The 25267-nt window shown below is 44.2% G+C and overlaps 1 protein-coding gene across 6 annotated transcripts in view; it reads left to right on the plus strand.

Moving 5' to 3' along the window:
• NEO1 (neogenin 1) overlaps positions 1-25267 on the plus strand; it is a 227818-nt gene that overhangs the window by 83750 nt on the left and 118801 nt on the right. For all 6 annotated transcript variants that reach the window (XM_066388533.1, XM_066388536.1, XM_066388538.1 and 3 more), the window contains 2 exons: positions 3564-3717; positions 13645-13781. In XM_066388533.1, coding sequence (XP_066244630.1) covers positions 3564-3717; positions 13645-13781 — 291 coding nt within the window. The remainder of the gene's footprint in view (positions 1-3563; positions 3718-13644; positions 13782-25267) is intronic.

Genomic DNA, 25267 nt, shown 5'->3' on the forward strand with positions numbered 1-25267 from the left:
CACTCTGTTATCTGTCTGTGTGTGTCTATGTGTGAGATATATATATATATATATATATACACACACACACATGCTTTATTTTTGCTTAATCCCTTCACTTTCTGTCATCCAGCCCCCCCAACCCCTCCCCTCTGACAGCTGTTGGTCTGTTCCATGTGTCCATGCCTCTGTTTCTATTTTGTTCCTCAGTTTATTCATTAGATTTCACATATAAGTCAGATCATATGGTATTTGTCTTTCTCTCACTGGCTTATTTCACTTAGCATAATACTCTCCAGGTCCATCGATGCTGTCACTAAAAGTGAGATTTCAGTTTTTTTTTCTTTCTCCTTGCAGCCATGTAGTATTCTATTGTGTAAGTAAACCATAGCTTTTTTATCCACTCGTCCACTGACAGACACTTGGACTACTTCCATCTTCTATTGTAAGTAATGTTGGAATGAACATAGAGGTGCATGTATGCTTACAAATTAGTATTTCAAAATTCTTGGGATATATTCTCAAAAGTGAGATAGCTGGGTCAAAAAACAGTTCCATTTTAAAGTTTTTGAGGAAATTCTGTACAATTTCCTGCAGTGGCTGCACCAGTCTCCATCTCCACTGGCAGTGCAGGAGGGTTCCCTTTTCTCCACACCCTCACCAGCACTTGCTTGTTGATTTATTGATGATAGCCATTCTGACAGGTGTGAGGTGATCTCTCATTGTAGTTTTAATTTGTGTATCTCTGATGATTAGTGACCTTGAGCATTTTTCATGTGTTTGTTGGCCATCTGTATGTCCTCTTTGGAGAAGTGCCTATTCAGGTCCTCTGCGTCCCCCCCCCCCCCCTTTTTTTAAGTGAGAGGAGGGGAGATAGACTCCTGCATGCACCCTGAACGGGATCCACCAGACAACGCCCATCTGGGGCTGATGCTCGAATCAACTGAGCTATCTTCAGCACTTGGAGCTGACATTTGGACCAGCCAAGCTATCCTCAGCACCTGGGGCTGATGCTTAGACCAGCTGAGCTGTCCTCAGCACCCAGGGCTGATGCTTGAACCAGTCGATCCACTGGCTGCAAGAAGGGAAGAGAGAGAGAAGGAGGAGAGGGAGGGAGGGAAAGAGAAGCAATGGTTGCTTCTCTTGTGTGCCCTGACCAGGGATTAAACCTGGATGTCCGCATGCTGGGCTGATGCTCTATTCACTGAACCAACTGGCCAGGCTTTGCCCACTTTTCAATTGGATTGTTTGTCTTCCTGTTGTTGAGTTGTATACATTTCATATATAGAATTAACCCCTTAAGAGATATCACTTGCAAGTATGTTCTCCCATTCAGTAAGTTTTTTTGTTTCGTTGATGGTTTCCTTCACTGTGCAAAAACTGTTTAGTTTCATTTAGTACCAATTGTTACTTTTTCTTTTTTCCCCTTTTCCTGAGGAGGTATATCAGAAAACATATTGCTAAGAGAAATGTCAGAGATTTTATTGCCTATGTTTTCTTCTAGGAGTTTTATGGTTTCAAGTGTTACATTTAAGTCTTCAATTCATTTTGAGTTTATGCTTGTAAATGGTGTAAAAAGGGGATCTAGTTTCATTTTTTTTGCACATATCTGTCCAATTTTCCCAACACCATTTATTGAATAGACTTCAGCCCATTGAATATTTCTGCCCTCTCTGTCATAGATTAACTGGCCAAATATGTGTGGGTTTATTTCTGGCTCTCTTTTCTAGTCCATTTATTTATATGTCTGTTTTTATGCCAGTACCATGATGTTTTGATTACTATAGACTTGTAGTATAATTTTATATCAGGTATGGTGATACCTCCAACTTAGTTCTTCTTTCTCAAGATTGCTGTGGCTATTTGGGGTCTTTTGTGGTTCCACATAAATATTTGGATGATTTGTTTTAGTTCTGTGAAATACTCTGTTGGTATTTTGGTAGGAATTGCATTTAATGTATAAATTGTTTTGGATAGTACGAACATCTCAATGATGTTAATTCTTCCTATCTGTGAGCATGGGTATATGCTTGTATTTATTTGTTTTTTCTTCAATAATTTTTCTTCAGAAGCACTGTCTTGAATAATGCTAATTTCTTATCTATAGAATTTTTGGAGAGACACCTTGTTTCTGGTGTGTTGGTTACAAGGCACGGGTGGGCCAGTGTCCATCAGAGAAGCATGTTTTACGGTTGATTGTAGGGGGGAGAGCAGGTTAATGTCAGTCTTCAAAGCAAGTGATTTTTTTTTCCTGCTGAAAGCTGACTTTTAAAGCCTGAGTCTCAGGGTTTGGTTGGCTTCAGAGGCATGTTCATTGAAGCGAGTTGTAAATGATCTGTTAGACCATTTCTACTTGTTACCATGACTACAGAACTGTTATCATTTGTTTCACAAGTTTTAAGCTAGATATGACACTGGTTACCATGACTATAAAACATCTTTTCCTATGAGTTTGGTGACAGGAGTCACATTTCCTTGCCTGAGAATGTTTTCCTTTTCTCAAAACTGAACACTAGAAATATGGTATCAACAAAACTTAGGAAATCTTCTTTTATCCATAAGAGGGGGGGCCTTTTTTTTTTTTTGTATTTTCCTGAAGTTGGAAATGGGGAGGCAGTCAGACAGACTCCCACATGCGCCTGACCGGGATCCACCCGGCATGCCCACCAGGGGGCGATGCTCTGCCCATCTGGGGTGTTGCTCTGTTGCAACCAGAGCCATTCTAGCGCCTGAGGCAGAGGCCACAGAGCCATCCTCAGCACCCAGGCCAACTTTGCTCCAATGGAGCCTTGGCTGCGGGAGGGGAAGAGAGAGACAGAGAGGAAGGAGAGGGGGAGGGGTGGAGAAGCAGATGGGCGCTTCTCCTGTGTGCCCTGGCCAGGAATCGAACCCGGGACTCCTGCATGCCAGGCTGACGCTCTACCACTGAGCCAACCGGCCAGGGCCAGAGGGGGGCCTTTTTATATGTCCATAAAGAGCAAATGTGTGAACACAGACAGTGGTAGTCTGATAGTTGCACCATTTTACAATCAAAAAAGGATTGACAGACTGCATGAACCAGGTTAAAGATGAGAACTCAGAAAGCTTTCCAGAAATAACACACAGGCACAGCCAGGAAGGAAAGGAAACCTTTATGGCATTGCTGTGAGTAGGGAAGGAGCTGCGGAGTGCCCTGAGCCTGTTCAGTCTTCTCTGTCTTTATATCACTCACAAGGCATTCACTTTTTCATATCTTTTAAAATAGAGGATACATGTTAACTTCAATGAACCACCCTCAGTTAATGAGTAAGTACCTTGAAGGCAGGAGCTATAACTTACATATCTTTAAGACCCCAGAGAACCTAGCATAGTGCTTTGCACAGAGAAGTTTTTTGAGAAATGTTTGGTCATTTAAGTGGAATTCTCTTGTGTCACTTTTGCTTAAAATATTTTGTCATATGAAGCCACACTGATTGAATACAAATTTTCCATTCCTTATCATTAAAGTGGTAAAGTGCTTTCCTAATCTTTTATTTTAAAATAATAATATAATAATAATAATAATAAATAATATATACCTGTATATATGTATTTTTTTTCCCTAGATCCTGAGGTCACATCAAACTTGGTGTTTTTGAAACAGCCTTCTTCCCTGGTGAGAGTCATTGGTCAGAGCGTAGTGTTGCCATGTGTTGCTTCGGGACTTCCTGTCCCAGCCATTAGATGGATAAAGAATGAGGAGGCACTGGACACAGAAAGGTAACATGTTCCTAAAAGCTTTTCCAGCCTTAGGTGGAAACTTGGGCTGATCTTATTTGGGGCTATTGATTAATTTTAAAAATGTATTTTTTACTTTTTTCAATTTAAACATATCATAATGCTTTTATCATCCTTAACATATGTTTATCTGCTGTCTTTGATTAGGATGTTTAAAGAAAAGATGCTTTCAAAATGTTAAGGGATATTTCTTTCATTTGTTCTTTCTGAGCTCTAGGACCCTTAGCTTATGGCCTCAGGACCTCCTTCTCTAAATTACTGTAAGAGTTTCCAGTCCTGACTAGCCTGAGACTTCTTACTCTCATATGCATTTTGTTGATAGTTTTTCCCTTTACTCAGACGTTATTTATTTATTTATTTTTGCCTTTTTAAGTAACGTCAGCTTCTTCTATGATGGCAAATTCTTCACCTTCCACAAAAGCTTTTTCTGTTAACATCAACCACCATGGCATCCATCCCATTCCCTTGTTGCTTCTATGGTCTGACACTTTTCTCACTTGTGTTTGGATAAGAGAGCTGAGATGGTGGTGGTGGTGGAGGTGGTTAGGTATGCTTTGTTTCCAAAACAAGTAATCCCGTGCATTGCAGGGTATTTAATATCCTGAATCCTACCCACTTGATGCCAATAGCACTCCCAACTTGTGACAACCGACATTGTTCCTGGGTATCACTGGGTGTCTCTTGGGGGGCAGTTTGTCTCCAGTTGTGGACCATTGTTCTAGGGCAGTGTTGTCCAATAGAAGTATGATGCAAGCCACAGGTAAGATTTAAAATTTTCTGGTGGCTGCGTTGAAAGAGTAAGAAGTACACTTGTGCTGCCAAGCATGCTGATAATTTATGCAGCGTACCCTGCAGTGCAGGGCAGTCTTGCCAAAGCAATGAAGTTGGTGTTTAGTGTTGCTTCAGCATTTAAGTGAAGATTAAACATAATTTTAGAACTTTGGTTCCGCAGTCATTCTAGCCACATGGATTAAGCAGGTCTAGAGCATGTCAGTTTATAATCCAGAGGAAGCAGGCGGTCTTCACGTGTGTAGTTCTGTACCCAGGACGTAAAAAGGGAGGTTTGTCCAGTCAGCATGGCTGTCAGCCTTCAGGAGCCGAGGGGATGGTGGGATACAGTCACGTTATCTCCCACCTGCTCCGTTAGAGCTGACGGCATCATCTCCAGCATCACCTGGTTTTTGTCTTAACAGCCATCCAGTTCCACTGCTTCTATCTGTATTTTAAGCCTTTTCTTCTCCTTTCCCATCTAAGTATTATATAAGGAATTTATAAGACTTCCAGGGATTTTGTTAAATGTATGCTAACAAACATAAGGAACATTAAAGTAGGGGGAATAAAAATGTCAAACTCTCACAGAAGAAATTCTCATTGGCTACATGTGAGAATAAAATGTTTATCACAAGTGGGAAAGCTGAAATAGGTAACTTAAATTTTTTTTTTTTTTTTTTGCATTTTTCTGAAGCTGGAAACAGGGAGAGACAGTCAGACAGACTCCCGCATGTGCCCGACCGGGATCCACCCGGCACGCCCACCAGGGGCGATGCTCTGCCCATCCTGGGCGTCGCCATGTTGCGACCAGAGCCACTCTAGCGCCTGAGGCAGAGGCCAAGGAGCCATCCCCAGTGCCCGGCCATCTTTGCTCCAATGGAGCCTTGGCTGCGGGAGGGGAAGAGAGAGACAGAGAGGAAGGCGCGGCGGAGGGGTGGAGAAGCAAATGGGCGCTTCTCCTGTGTGCCCTGGCCGGGAATCGAACCCGGGTCCTCCGCACGCTAGGCCGACGCTCTACCGCTGAGCCAACCGGCCAGGGCGGTAACTTAAATTTTTAATATTTTGTCATAGAAGGACATTCTGGAAATATGTAAAATAAGGAGTCTGCTCTCCTACATAAGAAATAAAAGTGAGGGTTTGTGTGATTCTCATTTGTTTATTAAATATTCAACAAATACTTGTTGAATGCTGGTTATGTTTGGCACTGTCCTAGGTGCTGGGAATCCAGCCATTAATCGTGTACCAAGTTTTTGCTTTTAATGTGCTTGTATTCTAGTGGGTAAAAGTCCGACAATAATCATACAAGAATAAATTTTCAGTGTATGGTAAATGCTATGAAGAAATTATTACAAGGTATGTCATGGATGCCAAGAGAGGTATAGGTAGGATAACTGTTTTATACTGCATGGTCGAAAATTGTTCTCATAGCAGAATGACTCTCGGACTGGGGGTCTAGGTGGGTCAGGGGTATAGAAATGGTAGAAATGTTACATATCTTCCTTTTATGTTATATCAAATTGTTACATTTGATTTCACTCAGAGATATTTCTTAGGGGAAATGTTTTTAAATTAGATCCAGTGTGGCTTACCATGGCTGGTCATCTTCCTCTGAGTTTTAAGGATAAATCAGGAAACTCTTAAGATTGCTTTACTTCTCCAGGCTCCTTCATGCTTGGATTATGTGGTAGAAAAGTCTGAGAAGCATCCTTTTGATACATCTTTCTCCCAGGAAGCTGTAAGAGTAGTGAAGTGTGGGTGCTGTTCATGTTGGTATTTCCAGACCCGGGCACAGTGCCTGGTATGGGGAGAGTGGAGACCAGTATATTGTGGTCGAATGTTTGAATGTAATACAGGAAAACAGAGGTAGGTGATAGAACACTAAAGTGAATCAAGTTACTTAGAAGTAGTTAGAGTGTCTTTGAGCGAAAGCCTTAAGAAATACGTAAATGAGCCTTAGCTAATAAATTACTTAGACTCCAAATTAGGAAAAAATTTAGAAATTGAAAGAAACAAATGTGGCTAGAAATCCAGATAGTACTGGATTGGCTCTAGTTAAAATAAAAAACAAAAAACTTAAATCGTTAGATATCTTTCTCTATTACTAAACTTAAGATATCTTTGAAAATGAATATTTTAAACCATTACCACTGCTTTCATAAATGGCTTAAAAATTGTTATACTTAGTCTTTTGACCAAATTTGTTCAGATTCTACCAAATACAGCTTTTGGAGGGGTGGTGGCAGTGGTGGAAATGTACCTATTTATTGAATAGTTTTATTTTAAAAGGAGAAAATCTAAGAATCCAGGAAGTACACATGCTATACAGTGCAGTGTGACTAACAGCAAAATGTAATTTAGTAATCAAATAATGTTATATCTTCGTAGAATGATCAGAACCCAGCTGCAAAGGGACAGATAGATTATGGTTATAAAAATGCACATAAGGCTCTGGCCAGTTGGCTCAGCAGTAGAGTGTCAGCCAAGCGTGTGGAAGTCTCAGGTTCAAGTCCCAGTCAGGTCACACAGGAGAAACAACCATCTGCTTCTCCACTGCATCCCCTCTGACCTCTCTCTCGCTCTCTCTCTCCCTCCCTGTCTCCTTCTCCTCCCTCTCCCTCTCCCATCCCCTCTCACCCACCCTCCCATAGCCATGGCTCAAATGATTTGAGCAGTTTGGCTCAGGACACTGAGGTGCTAATAAGAGTTAGGTTGCTGAGCAACAGAGCAACGTCCCAGATGGGCACAGCATCACCCCCTAGTTGGCTTGCTGGGTGGATCCCTTTCAGGACACATGCAGGAGTCTGTCTCTGCCTCCTCCCTCTCAAATTAAAAAAAAAAAAAAAGAAAGAAAAGAAAGCGCCCTGACCAGGAGGTGGTGCAGTGGATAGAGTGTTGGACTGGGACGCAGAGGACCCAGGTTTGAAACACCAAGGTCACTGACTTGAGCATAGGGTCTCTGCTTGAGCATGGGATCATGGACATGACCCTATGGCCACTGGCATGAGCCCCAAGGTCGCTGGTTTGAGCCCAAGGTCGCTAGCTTGAGCAAGAGGTCACTTGCTCTGCTGTAGCCCCTCCCACCATCAAGGCACATATGAGAACGCAATCAACGAACAACTAAGGTGCTGCAATGAAGAATTGATGCTTCTCATCTCTCTCTTTCTGCCTGTCTGTCCCTATCCCTCGCTCTGTCTCACAAAAACAATTTTTTTAAATGCACATACAAGAATCAAACAATTGATTGCATAAATAAGTGGAACAATAAAGCCATGTTTCTCTCTGTCTCCTTTTCTCTCTAAAAAATAATTAAAAAATTTTTTTTAATTATTAAAACAATTTGTTTGAAAGACAAGTTGAGGACTTGTTTTCTAGGAAGATGGAGTAGCTGTATTTTTCCCTATTCTTCTAGCTAACTTAGTACAACTAAAAACCATGGAAATCATATGTAAAGCAATAGTAAGACTCTGGAAGGTGGAGAGAGGAAGACTGACTGGTACGTTAGGGACTTTGGCATCCAGAAAACATTGCAATGGTGAATTCCCTGAATTTGTTTTCGCCTCCTGTGTGCCAGTGTAAGCTAAAGAAGCTGGCAACTTCGAGATACCAGTAGGCAGTCACAGGACGGCTCTAGCAGAGAGTGTGCTCTGTAGCCTAAGAACCAGGGGAGGGCAGCCTAGCACGGCAGAGCTGTTAGACTGTAGTCACTCCAACTCCAGCACAGCACCATGGAAGGAACTGGCCCTGCCCTCACCCATGCCAGCAAAGGCCACGTGGGAGGCCTCAACTTCCATCCTTGCCAGGCTGGGGTGAGGTCATTCAGCCTCCCTGAGTGTGGTATCAGAGGTTAGGTAGGGAGCCAAGACTTTTGTTCCCGCCAGGCAGTATTTGTGGAAACCACGTGGGAGAGCCTGGACTTATGTCCCATCCCCAGTAAGAGACACTTTGTCCCTTTCCCAAATGGGATATCAGAGAAGGCCTAGTAGAGAGTCAGACCTTCCCCTGCCCTGGAGCAGGAATGAGGCACTTGGGCTGCACTCAGCCGGGGGTCGTGTCCATGAGGCTTAGTGGGGAGCCAGGACTTTCAACCCTGCTAGGCGTTAATGAGGAGGCCCCCACCTGCTCAGGGGCTAATGGACTGGGGAACCTGGACTTCTGCCTCCACCCGACAACGATGAGATGCTGTAATGCCGGTGGCCGCAGCCAGGCAGGTTCACATTGGATTTGGGCAGATAGTAGAGAAATTGTGGAGTTGGAAAGGGTTGAGCCATTTTATTTAATAAAGTCTCACAACAGCAGACAAGCACACAGACGGGAAACCACCTCTCAGGCAAACAAACAGCAAACTGGCCCCTCACAGCAGCATGCAGGTAATCCACCAGCCGCAATCCCCATCTCTCTCGAGCGCAAGCACCCACAGCCTTATATAGGCTATGCACACATGGCACTGCCAGGTGCTCATGCACTAATCAAGCAAAGTGCTCACAGCTGGTACCCCAGCGAGCAAGGCTAACACAGCTGCCCCACAGCTGCCTCTCCCGCTTCCTTGGCGAGAGTGGTATCAGAAGAAGCCAAAACAAAGGCTTAGTGAGTCCCAGAATATTCAGATTTCAATAGAAAATCAGTCATCATACAAAGAACCAGAAAACCTCAAGTGAGAAAAGACAGTCAGTTGATGCCAACATTGAGATGACAGGTTGTTAGCATTACCTGACATAGATTGTACAGTAGTCATCATAGAAATGCTTCAGGGAGCCATTAGGAACATACCTGAAACCAGTGGAAACAGAATGTCTCAGCAAAGAGAAAGTCTCCTCAGAGAAACAAAAGATTGAAAGAAAAACCATGTGGCAAATTTTGCATCTCGAGAAGAACCAAAAAACCGAGACCCTCCTTGGACAGGCTCAGCAGCAGACTGGGCAGAACAGAGGAAGAATCAGTGAACTGGAAAAAGAGAGAATACACAAACGATCCACATTGGGACCAAACCAGACAAAGATATGAGTAGATATTTCACTGAAAAAGATACACGGATGGCAAATAAGCACAGGAAAAGTTGTTTAACATTATTGGCCATTAGGGAAATGCAGATTAGAAACATGGTGAGATATCACTACTCACATATAATAGCTTAAAAATTTTTTTTAAAAATGCTAACACCAAATGCTGTCAAGGCTGTGGAGAAGCAGGATCGCCCCGACATCGCTGGCGGGAACGTCAACTGGCACAGCCACTCTAGAAACTGTTGGGCAGTTTTTTAAAACACTTAATAGGTGCAATGGCCATATGACCTAACATTGACATTCCTGAGCTGCTTATTTCGTAGATGCAAACTTCCGTTCACATAGGAACCTGCCTGTGTATGTTTATAGTGATTTTATTTATTATAACACCAAACTGGAAACCACCAGATACATCCTCCACCTAGTGAGTGGTTGAACAAACTGGCATCTTCGTCCTGTGGAATTACTGCTGAGTCATAAAAGGAGTGAACTGTTAATCAGTGCAGCAACCTAGACAGATCCTCAGAGGATTGTCCAAGTGAAAAAGGCCAGTCCCCAAAGGTTGTATACTGTTTGATCCCATTTATATAACATTCTTCTTGAAAGAAAAAAATTATTGACATGGAGAACAGATTAGTGGTTGCCAGAGGTTAATGAGGAGGTGGGGGATGGTATAAAAGAACAGTGTGAAGCAGTGGTGATTTATGAGATATTACCACAGGGGGATCTGGGGAAAGGGCACATGGTGTCTCTCTGTACTATTTCTTAGAACTGCATGTGAATCTATAGTTACCTCAGTGTAAAAAGTTTAAAGAAAGTGACAGTTTTGTGCCAGAGAGTATATGAGATGTACAGACTCTTCCTTTCCTGCTGGCTTGGCATGACTAAAACGTCCTTTTGTTTTCTGGAGCTTCTTAGTGTGTGTGCTCTCCAGCTCTTCTATGATTATGTATTTATTTTTAAATTTTTCCTCCCCCTTGTCTTCTCTTTCGCCTCTAAAGGGCTTCCCTTTCTGCCACTCAGATACAGCACACACGACACCTGAGTTAGACAAGCAGTTTTCCTTTTCCCTTCTCATTTACTGCCCCAGCCTCAAGTCTTTGACATGTTTCTCCCTCCATTTCTCTGTTGAGTTAGTTTATCCATCTTCAGGATCTGTACTGTCCAGTATCTCATCTCCTTCAGTGGCCTCCTAACTTTTCTTCCCACACGTGCTCTGGCCTCCTTCCAAGTGTAGGTTCCCACCCCACCAGACCAAGTTTCTCTGTGCTCAAACCTCACCACATCACCAGCAACCCCCAGCCACTTTTTAAATGTTTAATGGATTTCTACTGTTTTTAGGTGAAGACTCAGTTTTTTTATGACAGGGAGAGAGAGACAGAAAGAGGAACAGACAGAAAAGGAGAGAGATGAGAAGCATCAATTCTTTGTTTCAGCTCCTTAGTTGTTAATTGATTGCTTTCTCATATGTGCCTTGACTACGGGGCTCCAGCCTTAAGCCAGCGACCTTGGGCTCAAGTCAGAGACCTTTGGGCTCAAACTAGCAACCATGGGGTCATGTCTGTGATCCCACGCTCAAGCCAGCCAGCAACCCCTCTCTCCAGCTAGTGAGCCCGCGCTCAAACTGAGTACCTCGGGGTTTCGAACCTGAGTCCTCCATGTCCCAGTCCGATGCTCTATCCACTGCACCACCACCTGGTCAGGTAGGACTCAGATTCTTAAAAATGGCTTTGAAGCCTTGCGTGGTCCGCTCCATCCTCACTGCTCTTTTTTTCTCTCTTATACCTGCCACACTGGTTATTTTCGGATCCCCATATGCAGTTGATCCTTGCTGCCCTGGTTCCTTTGCATGGGCTGGTCTTCTTTCTGAAATCTTTCCTTCCCCCTCATTGTATCTGTTTCAACCTATTTTCGAATCTTAGTTCAAGGGTTACTTTGGTCAGGAAAACTCCCTGTTCTAATTCTCTGGCAGTTTCTTTGGCTGAACAGCTTTGTAGAATCATGGCCCTGGGTGTCTGATTTTCTCACTGAGGTGCCTGGTGGCACTGACTATGCTCAAGCTGCGTCTCAAGGGTGCTGCCTAGCACAGGCATGCCAGGCCTGCATTCGCTCCTGACCTTCATTTCTCAGCTTTTCTTGAAGAGGAGTCAATACGTTTTGCCTTCTCTTTGCCCCTTTTGTTGCTGTCATAGTTCCTCTCTTTCTCTTAATTCTGGACCATTAAATAACTTTACAGCTGAACTTCCTGCTTTTAGTCTTTTTCCCACTCCTATTGTTTCTTCACTAGATCTGATCATGTTATCCATCTGCTTAAAAGCCTTCCCCTTTGGCCAAAAATCTAGGTCTCCTTAGCACACCAGACTCCTCTAGACGGACCCTGGCTACTCACGGACAGACAGCACACCCTTTCGGTTCAGCCACACGAGGCTTAACTTGGGTCCACTGACTGAGCATACTTTTTCACGTATGGTTTCATTAGCCTGTATTTTTAAAATTTGGAGTTGTGAAGGCTTGATTGCCATTTTACTGTAAGCCATCATTCAGTTTCATGAACAAGTTAAAGATACTCATCCTCTTGGACTTCTTTTCAGGAGAGTGAAATTGGCTCCCTGAAGGAGGGCTGACCGCTACCGTGCTGGCCCTCAGCTTCGGCCAGTGGAGGCGCAGCAAGTACCAGGAGCGTTTCTAGTACAATTATTAGATGTCAGGACTGCATCCTGATTTCCAGAGTATCATACTAGCTCGTGTTTCAGATTTTGTTCCTCTCGGCTGGGGGTCGTCTGTCTACATTGCTGATTTCCCGTTTGTGAATGTTGTTTTCTGTTTCTGAAGCTTAGTAGTGATTTTATCCAAGGGTAAAATACAGCATTTTAATGTTTGTAATTTTTTCTTATTTTGTCTCATCTGTTTTACCCCAATTTTTTTTTGCTCTGCTCCATTATCAGTTGTCTTGCTTCTCTGTCCCGTCACACAAAATTACTATATTTTGAATAGGAAAGCTACTTAATAAGGTTTGGTAATGACCTTGCAGGGTTCTTCTTAGAGAAGTTACCAAACCTGATTCTGGCTTTCCTCTTTCTTTGTGCTGGAACTTTATCTTGTTTATCAGATTCAGGAAGACTTAATTACCCAAACTCACGGTGTACTGAAATTGAAGCCAGAATAGCGCTTTACTTAGGTTGAGAATTATAACTGTGGCACAGACTCAGAAGTCATTTCCTCTGATTTTTTCCCCCCATCAGGAATTCTACATGTAAAGCCAAATGATCAGAACATTTCTTGTTGGAGCATAGATGCAAATGAAAAATATAACAGTATTATGATTTGAGAGAAAAATCTGCCTATGAAAACCAGTTTGGGCATAGAACCTCAAAGTAAAATTTTGAGTCTCCAGACTCTTCAAATGAACTAAACTGGTTCACTTGATAAAACTTTGATCATAATAATTGATTTGTGATTCCTTCCTTGATGTTACAGGATTATTTTACTTTCCCTTTAAATCAATTTAAATTACGAGGTAGAGCTGGGTTGGTAATAATCAGCATCTTATTGATAGTGGCATGCTGGTGGCTGCTCCATGCCTTGTCACCACATCCAGCAAACTGCTCCCTGGCACTGCCCTTCCCCCATCCCTTCTTCTCCCTCCTTTTCTCAGCCACATCATGATAGGAAGCTCTCAGTAGGCTCTGTAACCCTCTGACTTACTGTTTCTGATCTGACCTTCTACTCTTTCTATTAGTCACCTCAGTGTGGCATAGCTGTGGTGGAGTGATACTCAGGTCAACTGCAGACTTCAAAATTACATTCTATGTAAAACAAACAAAAAACTGGACACAAGGGATGCAGGGGTGAACAATAGGAAGTGGAATCAGTCACAAAAGCAGCATCTCATAAGGAATGATTAGGAGTGCTGGAGATAGTTCATTATAACATTTTGATTTGCATTTGTGATATTCATGTATGAAAAATATGATGAAAGCAAATTGGACTAAATTAAATTCTGATAATTTTATGTGGTCTTTGTCCATCGAAAGCCATGTAAGTAATAATACTGCTTAGGTGTTTCCTCCGTTTTATGTGGTAGGTTTCTCAGGTATTGTTTTCCTATATCTGAAATATATCTGTTTTCTAAACACAGTTCTGTAGGATCGGCACTGCTGGCAGGAGGGAGCCTGGAGATCAGCGACGTCACTGAGGATGATGCTGGGACTTACGTCTGTGTCGCCGACAATGGAAATGAGACAATCGAAGCCCAGGCGGAACTGACAGTACAAGGTACGTCAGCATTTCCTCTGCAAATCCAGATTCTTTGTCCTATGTGGGCTTGCCAGTTTTTTTTTTATCATTAATGTGGGAGAGGCATAGTAGTTAAAAGCCTGTGCTCTCTACCTAACTGAGTGGGTTCAGATTCTGGGTCTCCTGGTCCCTGGCTGTATAACTGTAGGGAATTTACTTAACTTCTTGGAGCTTCGTTTTCCTCCTCCGTAAAATGGAGATGATAAGAGTACATACCTCCTGGGGCTGCTGTGAGGATTAGCATAGTTAGAATTTGTAAAACTCTTAGAATAGTGCCTCAAATATGGGCCCTGACTGGTTGGCTCAGTGGTAGAGCGTTGGCGTGGTCTGTGGATGTCCTGGGTTTGATTCTTGGTCAGGGCACATAGGAGAAGTGACCATCTGCTTCTCCAACCTTCCCCCTTCCTCTTCCCCCTTCCTCTTCCCCTTCCCTTTCCCTTTCCCCTTCCCCTTCCCCTTCTCCTTCCCCTTCCCCTTCTCTCTCTCTCTCTCTCTCTCTCCCCCCCTCTCTCCCTCTTTTCAACTCCTACAGCCATGGCTCGACTGGTTTGAACACATTGGTCCAGGCACTGAGGATGGCTCCGTGCAGCCTCCACCTCAGGCACTAAAAATGTTCAATTGCGAGCTTGGCCCCAGATGGGCAGAGCATCGGCTCCAGGCAGGGGTTGCCAGGTAGATCCTGGTTGAGGCACATGAGGGACTCTGTCTCCCCTCCTCTCACTTGGAAAAAGAAGGAAAAAAAAATATGGTAAAAGCTTGAAGTTGTTGTTGTTGTATGCAGTCATAGTGTGGGCCTCTGGGTCATTCAGTTCACTCTTGTTCTCCGTGCTCCCTCACAAAGGTGTCTCTGTTCTATGACTAAGAACCAAGAATCTCTGAGCCCTGGTGTTCCCTCTTTTCAGGTGAATAGCTCACCCAGGACGGGGAGTACACTGCAGCTCTCGGTGTAACATGGTTGTCTGTTTGGGGATATATGTCTTCTGTTGAGCCCATGCTGAGTGTCCCAGTGTCATGGCGTCTCCGCTCACTCATAGGCCCTCTGATTTAGGAGTCAGAGAATGAGCATGGTGTGCACACGTTGTCTCTCCCTCGTCCTGTTACCCTCACCCTGCCTCCGTAGGCACTGCACCCCCAGAAGGGTGCCTGCTGTCTCTCCTGTGATTTGTCTGCACCCTCATTTATCTTTGTTTTAAATAAAAATCTTTGAGACCTCCTCTGTATGTTCAGGGAAAGCCAGCAGTGCTTCAATATGTAGAGGTATATACAGACTCATGGTGTTCATCATCAGCTTGTCCCAGATTGTATTGTATTTGAAAGACTGCTTCTGGTCTGTGGGTCTGTGGTTTGGGGTTGTTTCATATTTTATAGGAAAGTATTTCTCTTGGTACATTTTGTGGGGTTTAGAGTGGGAAGTAGAATAGCTACATTCCTATTCTAATGGTTACCAGAGCTCTCAAATGTGTTTTTGGTAGGAATTGGAGCAGACTCTTTGGAGGTTCTGTGCTTGGGAAAGCAATAATGTTTATATTCTCTATTGCTGTTTGTGGATGGATTCATAATCTCTGAAAATTGGAAAAGGAGTCCCTCTAATTCACATGACTATTACTTCAGTGAGCTCAACCATTATTCTTGTCTGATAGAAGCTTGGCTATGACCAGCTATAAAATGGCTAGTTTATTTCTTTACCTCTGTGTGGATGGGGTTGAACAGATAAAATATTAGTAAGTCTGCCATGACAAAGTCACTGCTTGAGCTAAAGCCGACCTGACAGATAAAATGTTAGTAAACTCTATCATGTTTGATCTTTATACCTCCAGTACTGGGTGTTTTCTCTCTCTGTTTTTTTTTCTGATAATCAGATTCTTGGCCTAACACTCTTCTTTCATTTTCCTACCTGTGCTTCAGTTTTCTTCCATGTAAAGTACCTTGTTATTGGTTTCAAATGAGAGGCACAGTGTCCACCATACATGTCAGTTGCATTTGCCTGTGCAATTATTTTCTACTCTTTTATTTTTATACACAGTGCAGGATTTTTTTTTTTTTTTTTTAATTTTTGAAGCTGGAAATGGGGAGAGACAGTCAGACAGACTCCCGCATGCGCCCGACCGGGATCCATCCGGCACGCCCACCAGGGACAATGCTCTGCCCACCAGGGAGCAATGCTCTGCCCCTCCGGGGAGTCACTCTGCCCCTACCAGAGCCACTCTAGTGCCTGGGGCAGAGGCCAAGGAGCCATCCTCAGCGCCCGGGCCATCTTTGCTCCAATGGAGCCTTGGCTGCGGGAGGGGAAGAGAGAGACAGAGAGGAAGGAGGGGAGGGGTGGAGAAGCAAATGGGCGCTTCTCCTATGTGCCCTGGCCGGGAATCGAACCCGGGTCCCCCGCACGCCAGGCCGACGCTCTACCGCTGAGCCAACCGGCCAGGGCTACACTGTGCAGGATTTAAATGAAAATCTTTCTATCAGCTGAATTAACTGCATTTTTTTTTAATTTTTTTATTTTTTACAGAGACAGAGAGTGAGTCAGAGAGAGGGATAGACAGGGACAGACAGGAACAAAGAGAGATGAGAAGCATCAATCATTAGTTTTTCATTGCACGTTGCAACACCTTAGTTAGTTGTTCATTGATTGCTTTCTCATATGTGCCTTGACCGCGGGCCTTCAGCAGACTGAGTGACCCCTTGCTGGAGCCAGCGACCTTGGGTTCAAGCTGGTGGGCTTTTTTTTTTTTTTTTGCTCAAGCCAGATGAGCCCGCGCTCAAGCTGGCGACCTCGGGGTCTCGAACCTGGGTCTTCTGCATCCCAGTCCAATGCTCTATCCACTGTGCCACTGCCTGGTCAGGCTGAATTAACTGCATTTTTAAGTCATAAGGTAATGCATACCTCTCACAGTTTGGACCCAGGTTAGTATTATTATATATGTATAGAGAAAGGGCCTATACGTGGACACGTTCTAGAAAACTGAGAAAAGAATAAAGGTGAGGAAGCCAGGATATTAATTACAATAGGCCCTGGCAGGTAGGCTAAGCAGTAGAGCGTTGGCCCAGTGTGTGGAAGTCCCGGGTTCAATTCCTGGTCAGGGCACACAGGAGAAGCAACCATTTGTTCTCTACCCCTGCCCTTCCCCTTCTCCCTGCCCCTTACCCCCAGCCATGGCTAGAATGGTTCGAGTGAGTTGGCTTCAGGCACTGAGGACGGCTCTATAGCCTCGCAGTGGTGTTCCCTCTCTCTCTCTCTCTCTCTCTCTTTTCACTTCCTGCAGCCATGGCTCAACTGGTTTGAGCACATTGGCCCGGGCACTGAGGGCCCGGGCTATAGCCTCGCATCAGGCGCCAAAATAGCTCGGTTGATGAACAACGAAGCAGTGGCCCCAGATGGGCAGATCCACCCGGTATGGGGCTTGCCAGATGGATCCAGGTTGTGGTGCATTGCGAGAGTCTGTCTCACTGCCTCTCTGTCTCTCACTTAATTAAAAAAAAAATTACAATAAACCTTCCCTAATGAAAACAACATGGTGCTGGCCCAAGAATAGACAATAGAAAAGAATAAAATATGGCTGTTACAGATAATTATGGGACTTTCAGATAGTATGAAAATGACAGTTCAGTTCATAGGGGGATGTGCTTTATTTACTAAAGAGTATTTATTGGTCCAGTAGACTTCCAAGTGGAAGAAAATAAAGTTGGATTTCTACTTCAAACTAAGATCTAAATGTAAAAAAGTGAAGAATAAAAAAGTGGGATAGCATTTTTATCATCTGACAGGAGAGACCATCTTAGGAGAAACAGAAATAGTGTGTTAAGCAAAAACTTAACAAATTTTGACAACATGCACATTTAAAGAAACATATAGGAACAATCTTGTAAATAAAAGCTAAATGCAAATGATAGACTTGGAGAAAATAGACTTGTAGCACATAACTGAGAAAGGGTGGGGTCTTTATTAAAATAGAGCTTTCAGTAACAGATTTTTTTTATTTTAAGAAGAATCCTAAGGAAAATTGATAAGAACTATTAACAGGCACTTTACAGGAGTTTATTAGTTATTTGCATTTCTTTTTTTTTTTTTTCCATTTTTCTGAAGCTGGAAACGGAGAGACAGTCAGACAGACTCCCGCATGCGCCCGACCGGGATCCACCCGGCACGCCCACCAGGGGCGATGCTCTGCCCACCAGGGGGCGATGCTCTGCCCATCCTGGGCGTCGCCATGTTGCGACCAGAGCCACTCTAGCGCCTGAGGCAGAGGCCACAGAGCCATCCCCAGCGCCCGGGCCATCTTTGCTCCAATGGAGCCTTGGCTGCGGGAGGGGAAGAAAGAGACAGAGAGGAAAGTGCGGCGGAGGGGTGGAGAAGCAAATGGGCGCTTCTCCTGTGTGCCCTGGCCGGGAATCGAACCCGGGTCCTCCGCACACTAGGCCGACGCTCTACCGCTGAGCAGCATTTCTTTATCAGTAAAGAGTCAACCTCATAAGTAGTCAGAAAAATGCAAATTTAAAGGGTACTATTTCCCCCAGCCATTATCTTGGCAAAAATTACAAAGATTTTGAATTCTGAAGCATGTGATAGGATGCTCAGAACTGAAAATAATTGATATTATCTCACCAGTACAGAACAGGGCAAAAGCATTACCTCCTTGGTTTCATTCTTTTGTGAAATTTAAGGTTGAATTAGTGGTGTGTTTTTAATATTCTTGTTATGCGGAGCAACTGTAAGAATGAGATAGCACTCGATCACCAGGTGTGCAGGCTTTATTAGAGGAGAAAGACCTGCCGGGGCACTCCTCCGGGAGAAGTGCACTAGTACAAGCTAGGGGGACAAATTATATGGGGTCAAGAAAAAATTCGACCATGTGGGTGTTAAATCAAAACTCCTGGTATGTCCGGAGCCCCTCCTTGGAGTGGCTTGTCAGCTTTTTGGAATTCCTCTGTCTCAGGGGCGATAGTCCAGTAAGGGTGAGGTCTGACAGATAAGTGGAACATCAAGGGGGCAGTTTGGAATTTACATATCTATCATTTCTCAACTCTATGGTTACATATAAAAGAAAGGCAGTTATTAATTTTATAATATATGGTAAGGGGTGATGAGGAAAAAGGGGAGAAAAAATTGGAAAATTATTGCTTCTTCTGTAGAGAACTCAAGAAGAGAACCTTGCCAAGCCAAGTTCCTCATCCAGTTAAGGAGGTCATCAATTTCTGTGCTGTAAGGTCTGAACCAGGCTATGTCTTCTAAAACCTGAGTGAGGAAGTAAAAAAATTTTGCGAGGTAATAATTGTTAGTTGCTTGCTGCGAGTGCTGATTGAACAGGGTGACATGGTGATACATGGTCTCCTGGATAAGCCTCATGAGACGTGCTGGTCTGGTTCCTCTCGAATGGGAGGACATGTGGAGATTTTTAGAGACAGGGGACCTGTTGGTGTAAGGGGTTTTTTTGTTTTTGTTTTTACAGAGACAGAGAGAGAGAGTCAGAGAGGGATAGACAGGGACGGACAGATAGGAACGGAGAGATGAGAAGCATCAATCATTAGATTTTCGTTGCGCATTGCGACCAGTTAGTTGTTCATTGATTGCTTTCTCATTTGTGCCTTGACTGCGGGCCTTCAGCAGACCGAGTGACCCCTTGCTTGAGCCAGCGACTTTGGGTCCAAGCTGGTGAGCTTTTGCTCAAACCAGATGAGCTCGCACTCCAGCTGGCGACCTCGGGGTCTCGAACCTGGGTCCTCGGCATCCCAGTCCTGCGCTCTATCCACTGCGCCACCGCCTGGTCAGGGTGGTGTAAGTTTTTAGAAGGACTGAATGTGTGTGGTTTAAAAAGAAGGGGGTTTAGAGAACATTCAGGAGGGAACTTCTCGGGCTGAGAGGCGGCTTCTTCCTGCTGTCATCCCTACCTATTTGATATTTCCCTCCTGAAGTTCTCCTTGGGGTATTGGAGAATAGGAGTGTAGGAGCATTTGATTGTAGGTAATCCTAGAGATTTCTCTCATCCAGGCCTGTAAGAAATAGATAAAGAAAGAGGCAAGTATTTGGAGATTAGGAATGCAGAGATAAGGAGGGTTGTATAGCGGGGGTGGGGTTGGGGTGGGGGATGAAAGTTCTTCCATGGTAAAGGTAGAGAGATTTTTTCCTGGCAGCCCTGGAGAGAGCAGTTAGCTTGAGCTAAAAGAAATGTTTCATGTCCGTTTGTAGGCTCTTCTTCAGCCAAGAAGACCCAGTGATCTTGTCCCCTTACTATGTGAAGGGTAAAAAGACTGAGAAGCGTTAAGAGGTGGATGCTATTTATTCTCCTAGTTCTTCAGGGATATGGGAGAGCTTTTGGGTTAGGGGACCTGTAGGGGTTGAAAGATTTAGGAGGTTTGCTGATATAGGGTTTTAGATTTTTCTGTTTCGCGAGGGCAGGTTTCAGTGTTGGTGTGTAGGGTTAGGTAGATTTTTCCAATTTTCTGATTGGTGAAGGTCTGCATGTGGTTCTGTAAGAAACTAGTGAACAAATGTAAGAGGCAGGGTCCAAAAGTTAGAAAAATAAATAGAGTGACTGGACCAATGAAAGGCACTAGTCAAGACACCCTGTTTGTGAGAAACGACTAATTCCATGTTCACAAATTCACTGGGCTTCAGAGAGAGAGAGAGCGAATAGGAATAAGACAGGGAAGTAGCCAGTCCCCCTGCCCCTAGACCTACTTCTATAGAGATTTCTAAAGCAATAAGAAGAGGGATTACCTGTACAGCTTACTTGGTTCTTAGATTGACGGGTAGTGTACTAGGAATTGAAAGAGGCTCATGGGGTGGGATTAAGTTGATATTTGGGGTGAGATCGATTAGGGTACAGGTTTCTGTCTCATTAGTAGGGAGACACATATAGGTGTTGGTCCCATACAAATAGAAAGCCCCTGATTGGGTGAGGCAGGCTGAGAGGTGAATAGAGAATAGAAGGACAAGGAGTCAGTTTTGTTTCTGTTTCTGAGCTCCAGATGGTCAGGGTGGAGGAAAGAGTCATCTCAATAACTGAGGAGAATAGAGGATTGTTAGCTAAGGTGACTGATTAAACATTCTTTGAAAACCAGTTTTCTGACTGTACATATTCTTTTTTTCTCAGTACAAATCTCATACAATCTGCACAAACCTTCTACAACTTACATAAACCTTCAACTTTCATAAACTTTCTTATCCAGAAATAACAGGCCTTCATAACAACTTGCTTTTCCTTTTTCTTTCAAAAGTATTTTCATACCTTATACCTTCTATTATCAAAACCATACAAGTCAGAACTCTTGATTTAAAAATCTTTAACCTTTAGTGTCAGTTAAGTTGTCTTTCTTTTTATTCTAGTTTCCCTTTTCCCAAAGCCTGATTAAAAGAGTCCTTAGCTTTTTCATATATTCGCCATACATAGACCAACCAGCTTCAGATTTGTGTTTGGAGTAAAGCATGCCATTTTTCTATTTTAGCAGCAGTGGGAGTTGTCAAGATCACGGTGTGTGGACCTGTCCACAAGAAAGTCAGTCCTTGGGTGATGTACTGCTGGAAGCACCTCTTGGACAGTCTTTGAACAGTTTGCTGAGTAACCTGTAAATCCTGCAAGTGCTTAGGGAAAGGGTGGTTACATTTCTACACTTTGCAGTTAGAGTTTAAGTCCTAGTGGTCACTGCTTCTAGCTGGAATTAGCAGCAGGTCCCAGCCTATAATAGGCATGAGGCATTGAGATAAGAGGAATAAAGGAGATACTATACATTAAATAAAGTAACAAAATCAGACTGTCGATACCCACAGGAGAGATCTTTGAGGGATAAATAAAACTTAAATATTCAAGCGAGGCATAGTAGATGGCCCTTGTGTTTACAAGAAATGAGATCAGTTTATCTGCTATTTGGAAGAAATACCTTAGGCTCGTGAAGGATGTCCTTGGGCCTTCAGTGGCAATTCCCAGCATGCTGGGCAAGGTCAGGTCACAGGTAGCTGGAGCAGGGCTAGAAGAGACTGAACCCTCCCTCCATGGAGCAAGGGGGCAGCTTACCTTCTCGTGTCCTTCTTTCCACAGCAGAGGTGTGTCCTTTGATGGGGCCGGGAAGCCTGGCAGGCTTCAGTTCAATGACCTTTTTTCCACTCTTGAAGTAGGGCCCTGATGGAATCCTATGAAGCCCTTTAGGGTGCTGGAGCCTTTAAGAGCGTATGCCAAAAGCTGGTATTTCCTGACTTCTTTTGGGCCTTATTTGCCTTTTCTGTTACTTCCTTGGCCATTATAGACCTTAAAAGCCATGCTCAGAAGATCTCACTGAGGGCTTGACTAAGAGGAAAATTGGGAATCCAGTGTTTAAAGAGTCTGTTAGACCAAGGAAAGAAAGGATTTGATATGTAGTGGTTGATAGGTGGTTGGAGACTGTGGAGGGTCTGAGTTCGATCTAGGGTGAAACCTCAGGTGGTGGGGGTTAAGGCGATGCCTAGATAGACTACAGACTGAGAGTGAAGTTGAGCGTTAGCAGAGAAGACACTATATCACTTCATAGTGAGGAAGTTAAGAAGGGTGGCAGTGTGTCTCCTTGAAGCAGGCCGGGAGGGGCTGCAGAGGAGCAGGTTATCTACATATTGTAAGAGAGGACTAGTTTTGAGATGGCATGCTGCTTAGTCCTGAGCCTAGTGCCTGCCGAAACAGGTGTGGGCTGTTTCTGAATCCCTGGGGTAAGACAGTCCACGTAAATTGCTGGGCTGCATTAGTGTCCGGGTAAAGGCAAACAGAAAGTAAGAGTCAGGGTGTAAATGAGACTCAGAGACATGGACAAGAGTGTGGGGGTTACGGGGTGGGGAGGAGGAGAGGGAGGGGGTTGGGGGAGGGGAGGGGCACAAAGGACCAGTTAGAAGGTGACGGAAGACAATTGGACTTTGGGTGATGGGAATGCAGCATAATCAAATGTCAAAATAACCTATAGATGTTTTCTCCGAACATGTGTACCCTGATTTATCAATGTCACCCCATTAAAATTAATTTTTAAAAAAAGAATCGGGGTGTAGAGGAATGGTAAAGAAGGCATCCTTGAGGTCTAGGACCCTGAAGTGAGTGGTATTTGAGGGTATGTGTGACAGTAACTTGTAGAGATTAGGGACTACTGGATGGAGGGGAATTAGATGTAAGATGTAATCATTGATTAGATGTAAGGTTTGTCCGAGGCGATAAGCCCCTGAAGGTTTTTGAACAGAAGGATGGGGTATTGCAGGGAGAGTCCATGGAGATGAGTAAGCCTTGATTTAAGAGGTGGGTAATTATTGGTTTAAGGCCTTGGAAACAGACACAGTTACACATTAAACAAAGATTTTACAAATTATGAATTAAGGAATTTAAATGAGCGCACTTTACTTGTTTCAATTCAAATTATACTAGAGATATTTTCTGACAAAGAGACAAGACGGATTACTTACTCACATAGCTTAATATACAATTCTGTTTTTTAAGTTTTTCGAGATGGCAGGGAGTTGTCAGCATAGAGGGGAAGAAGAGAGAAAGCAGACGGCTGGACAGCGTAAGCAGCTGGATGGAAAGAAGGGGGGTGAGAATCTGCAGGAGGAAGAGGAGGGTAAAGTACTGGTGTGGCGCCACGTGGTCAGAGGAGTCAAAAAAGATTTAGAGCTCTGAGGGGAGGGGGCGAGGAGGAAAGAGGCACAGTCACAGTTTGTAAGGAGGGAGGAGGGGTCAGAGAAGAGACAGAACTGCAGTTTGTAAGGAGGGAAGAGACGTCAGAGATGAGACAGGCACCGCAGCCAGAGCCACAGCTTCTAAAGAGGGGGGAGGGGACAAATAACACAGTGGAGAAGGGAGAGGGCTCTTGGAGGGAAGAGACTTGAGTGGATGAGATTTGCAGAGTGACCGGAGAGGGGTCCAGAGAGAGGTGCCCTCCGGGGTCAGGCAGGAGGAGTGAGTTGGGAGTCTACGGAGAAGGAAAGATTAGGAACAGAGGTTTTAGGTGAGGTTTCTTTGGCCAAAAATGGCCTGTGTGTAGAACAAAAGGTACAGAAATTAAGGACAGGAGAGAAGGGAGAAGAAAAGCCTGCACGTAAGGAATCTCTGATGCCCTCCCTGTCCGGTGGCAGAAATTGTCAAGATCTCTTAGGATATTGTAATCGAATGTCCCATTTTCAGGCCAATGAAGTCATTGTCTAGTCTGTACTGAGGCTATGCCGTGTTACAGAAGAAGATTAATTTCTTCAGTTTGCGGTCTGAGAGACCGAGTTTGGTGAGGTTTTTTTTTATGAGACATCCTAGAGGGGTCTAGTCGGAAGGCTTAGTAAACTCTGAAGAGCTGTGGAGACAGGTGAGCAAGAGGGGGCGTCCCCGCCTTTTGTCACTGTCCCAAGAGGAGAGAATCTCCATGTGGGGGAGTCGTCCCTGATAGAGGTCATCACCACCTGTCAGGGAGCTCTGAGGACGAGAAGTCTGAGAGAGTGGAGAGGTTTGGCTAGGCGCCTAGTCTTCCATGCAGTCCACTAAGACTGAAAGTCAAACCCCTTAAAACATGAGGCGTGTCAGAGAAAACCATCCGACCAGGAAGGGATGTTTTTAGAGAGAAATTTGGAGGCCAGCCAGGGAAGGGAGAGGGAGAAACTCCTTACCTTTCTGGTCCAGCAGGGGTTCAGGACAGGGTTAGACTGCCAGCCAATCAACCTACAATTACATGTCCAAACAGAATCAGGGAGTATGCCCGGGACGAGCTGCCGCTGCCCATTGCTTCCCTGGTTGTAAGTTTGGACGGCAAAGAGGGATCATCCAGGCAGTTAGTACCCTGTCCCGGGTTTCGGCACCAGATGTAAGAATGAGACGGCACTCGATCACCAGGTGTGCAGGCTTTATTAGAGGAGAAAGACCTGCTGGGGCACTCTTCCAGGAGAAGTGCACCAGTACAAGCTAGGGGGACAAATTATATAGGGTCAAAAATTTCGAGCATGTGGGTATTGAATCAAAAGTCCTGTATGTCCAGAGCCCCTCCTTGGGGCGGCTTGTCAGCTTTTTGGAATTCCTCTGTCTCGGGGGCAATAGTCCAGTAAGGGTGAAGTCTGACAGATAAGCGGAACATCAAGAGGGCAGTTTGGAATTCACGTATCTTATCAGCAACCAAAGTCCATCAATTCCCTCTCTTCTTCCCCAGCCTCCCTTGAGGATAAGTCAGGTTCTATGATAGGCTCTTTCATTTCTTGTCTATTTCTTATAGAAATAGCATTCTGTTTGGTAATTTCTCTGTTTCTAACAGTTTTAGGTCTGCTTGAGGCTCAAGGTGACATGTGAATGAAGAAGTCTCGGCTGATTTCAGACCCCCTCTTCTGGGTCATCCTCAAACATTCAGGTCTTAGACACTGTGGGGCAGAGAGAAGCTCCTCTGGTGTGCACTGTCCCAGAGTCTGACCCACTGGATATGTGAACATAAGAAAATGGTGGTGGTTTTATGCCGCTAAGTTTTGCAATTGCTTGCTGTGCAGCAGTAGTAACTTG

This window comes from Saccopteryx leptura, chromosome 6 (genome assembly GCF_036850995.1).
Source record: "Saccopteryx leptura isolate mSacLep1 chromosome 6, mSacLep1_pri_phased_curated, whole genome shotgun sequence".
NCBI lineage: Eukaryota > Metazoa > Chordata > Mammalia > Chiroptera > Emballonuridae > Saccopteryx > Saccopteryx leptura.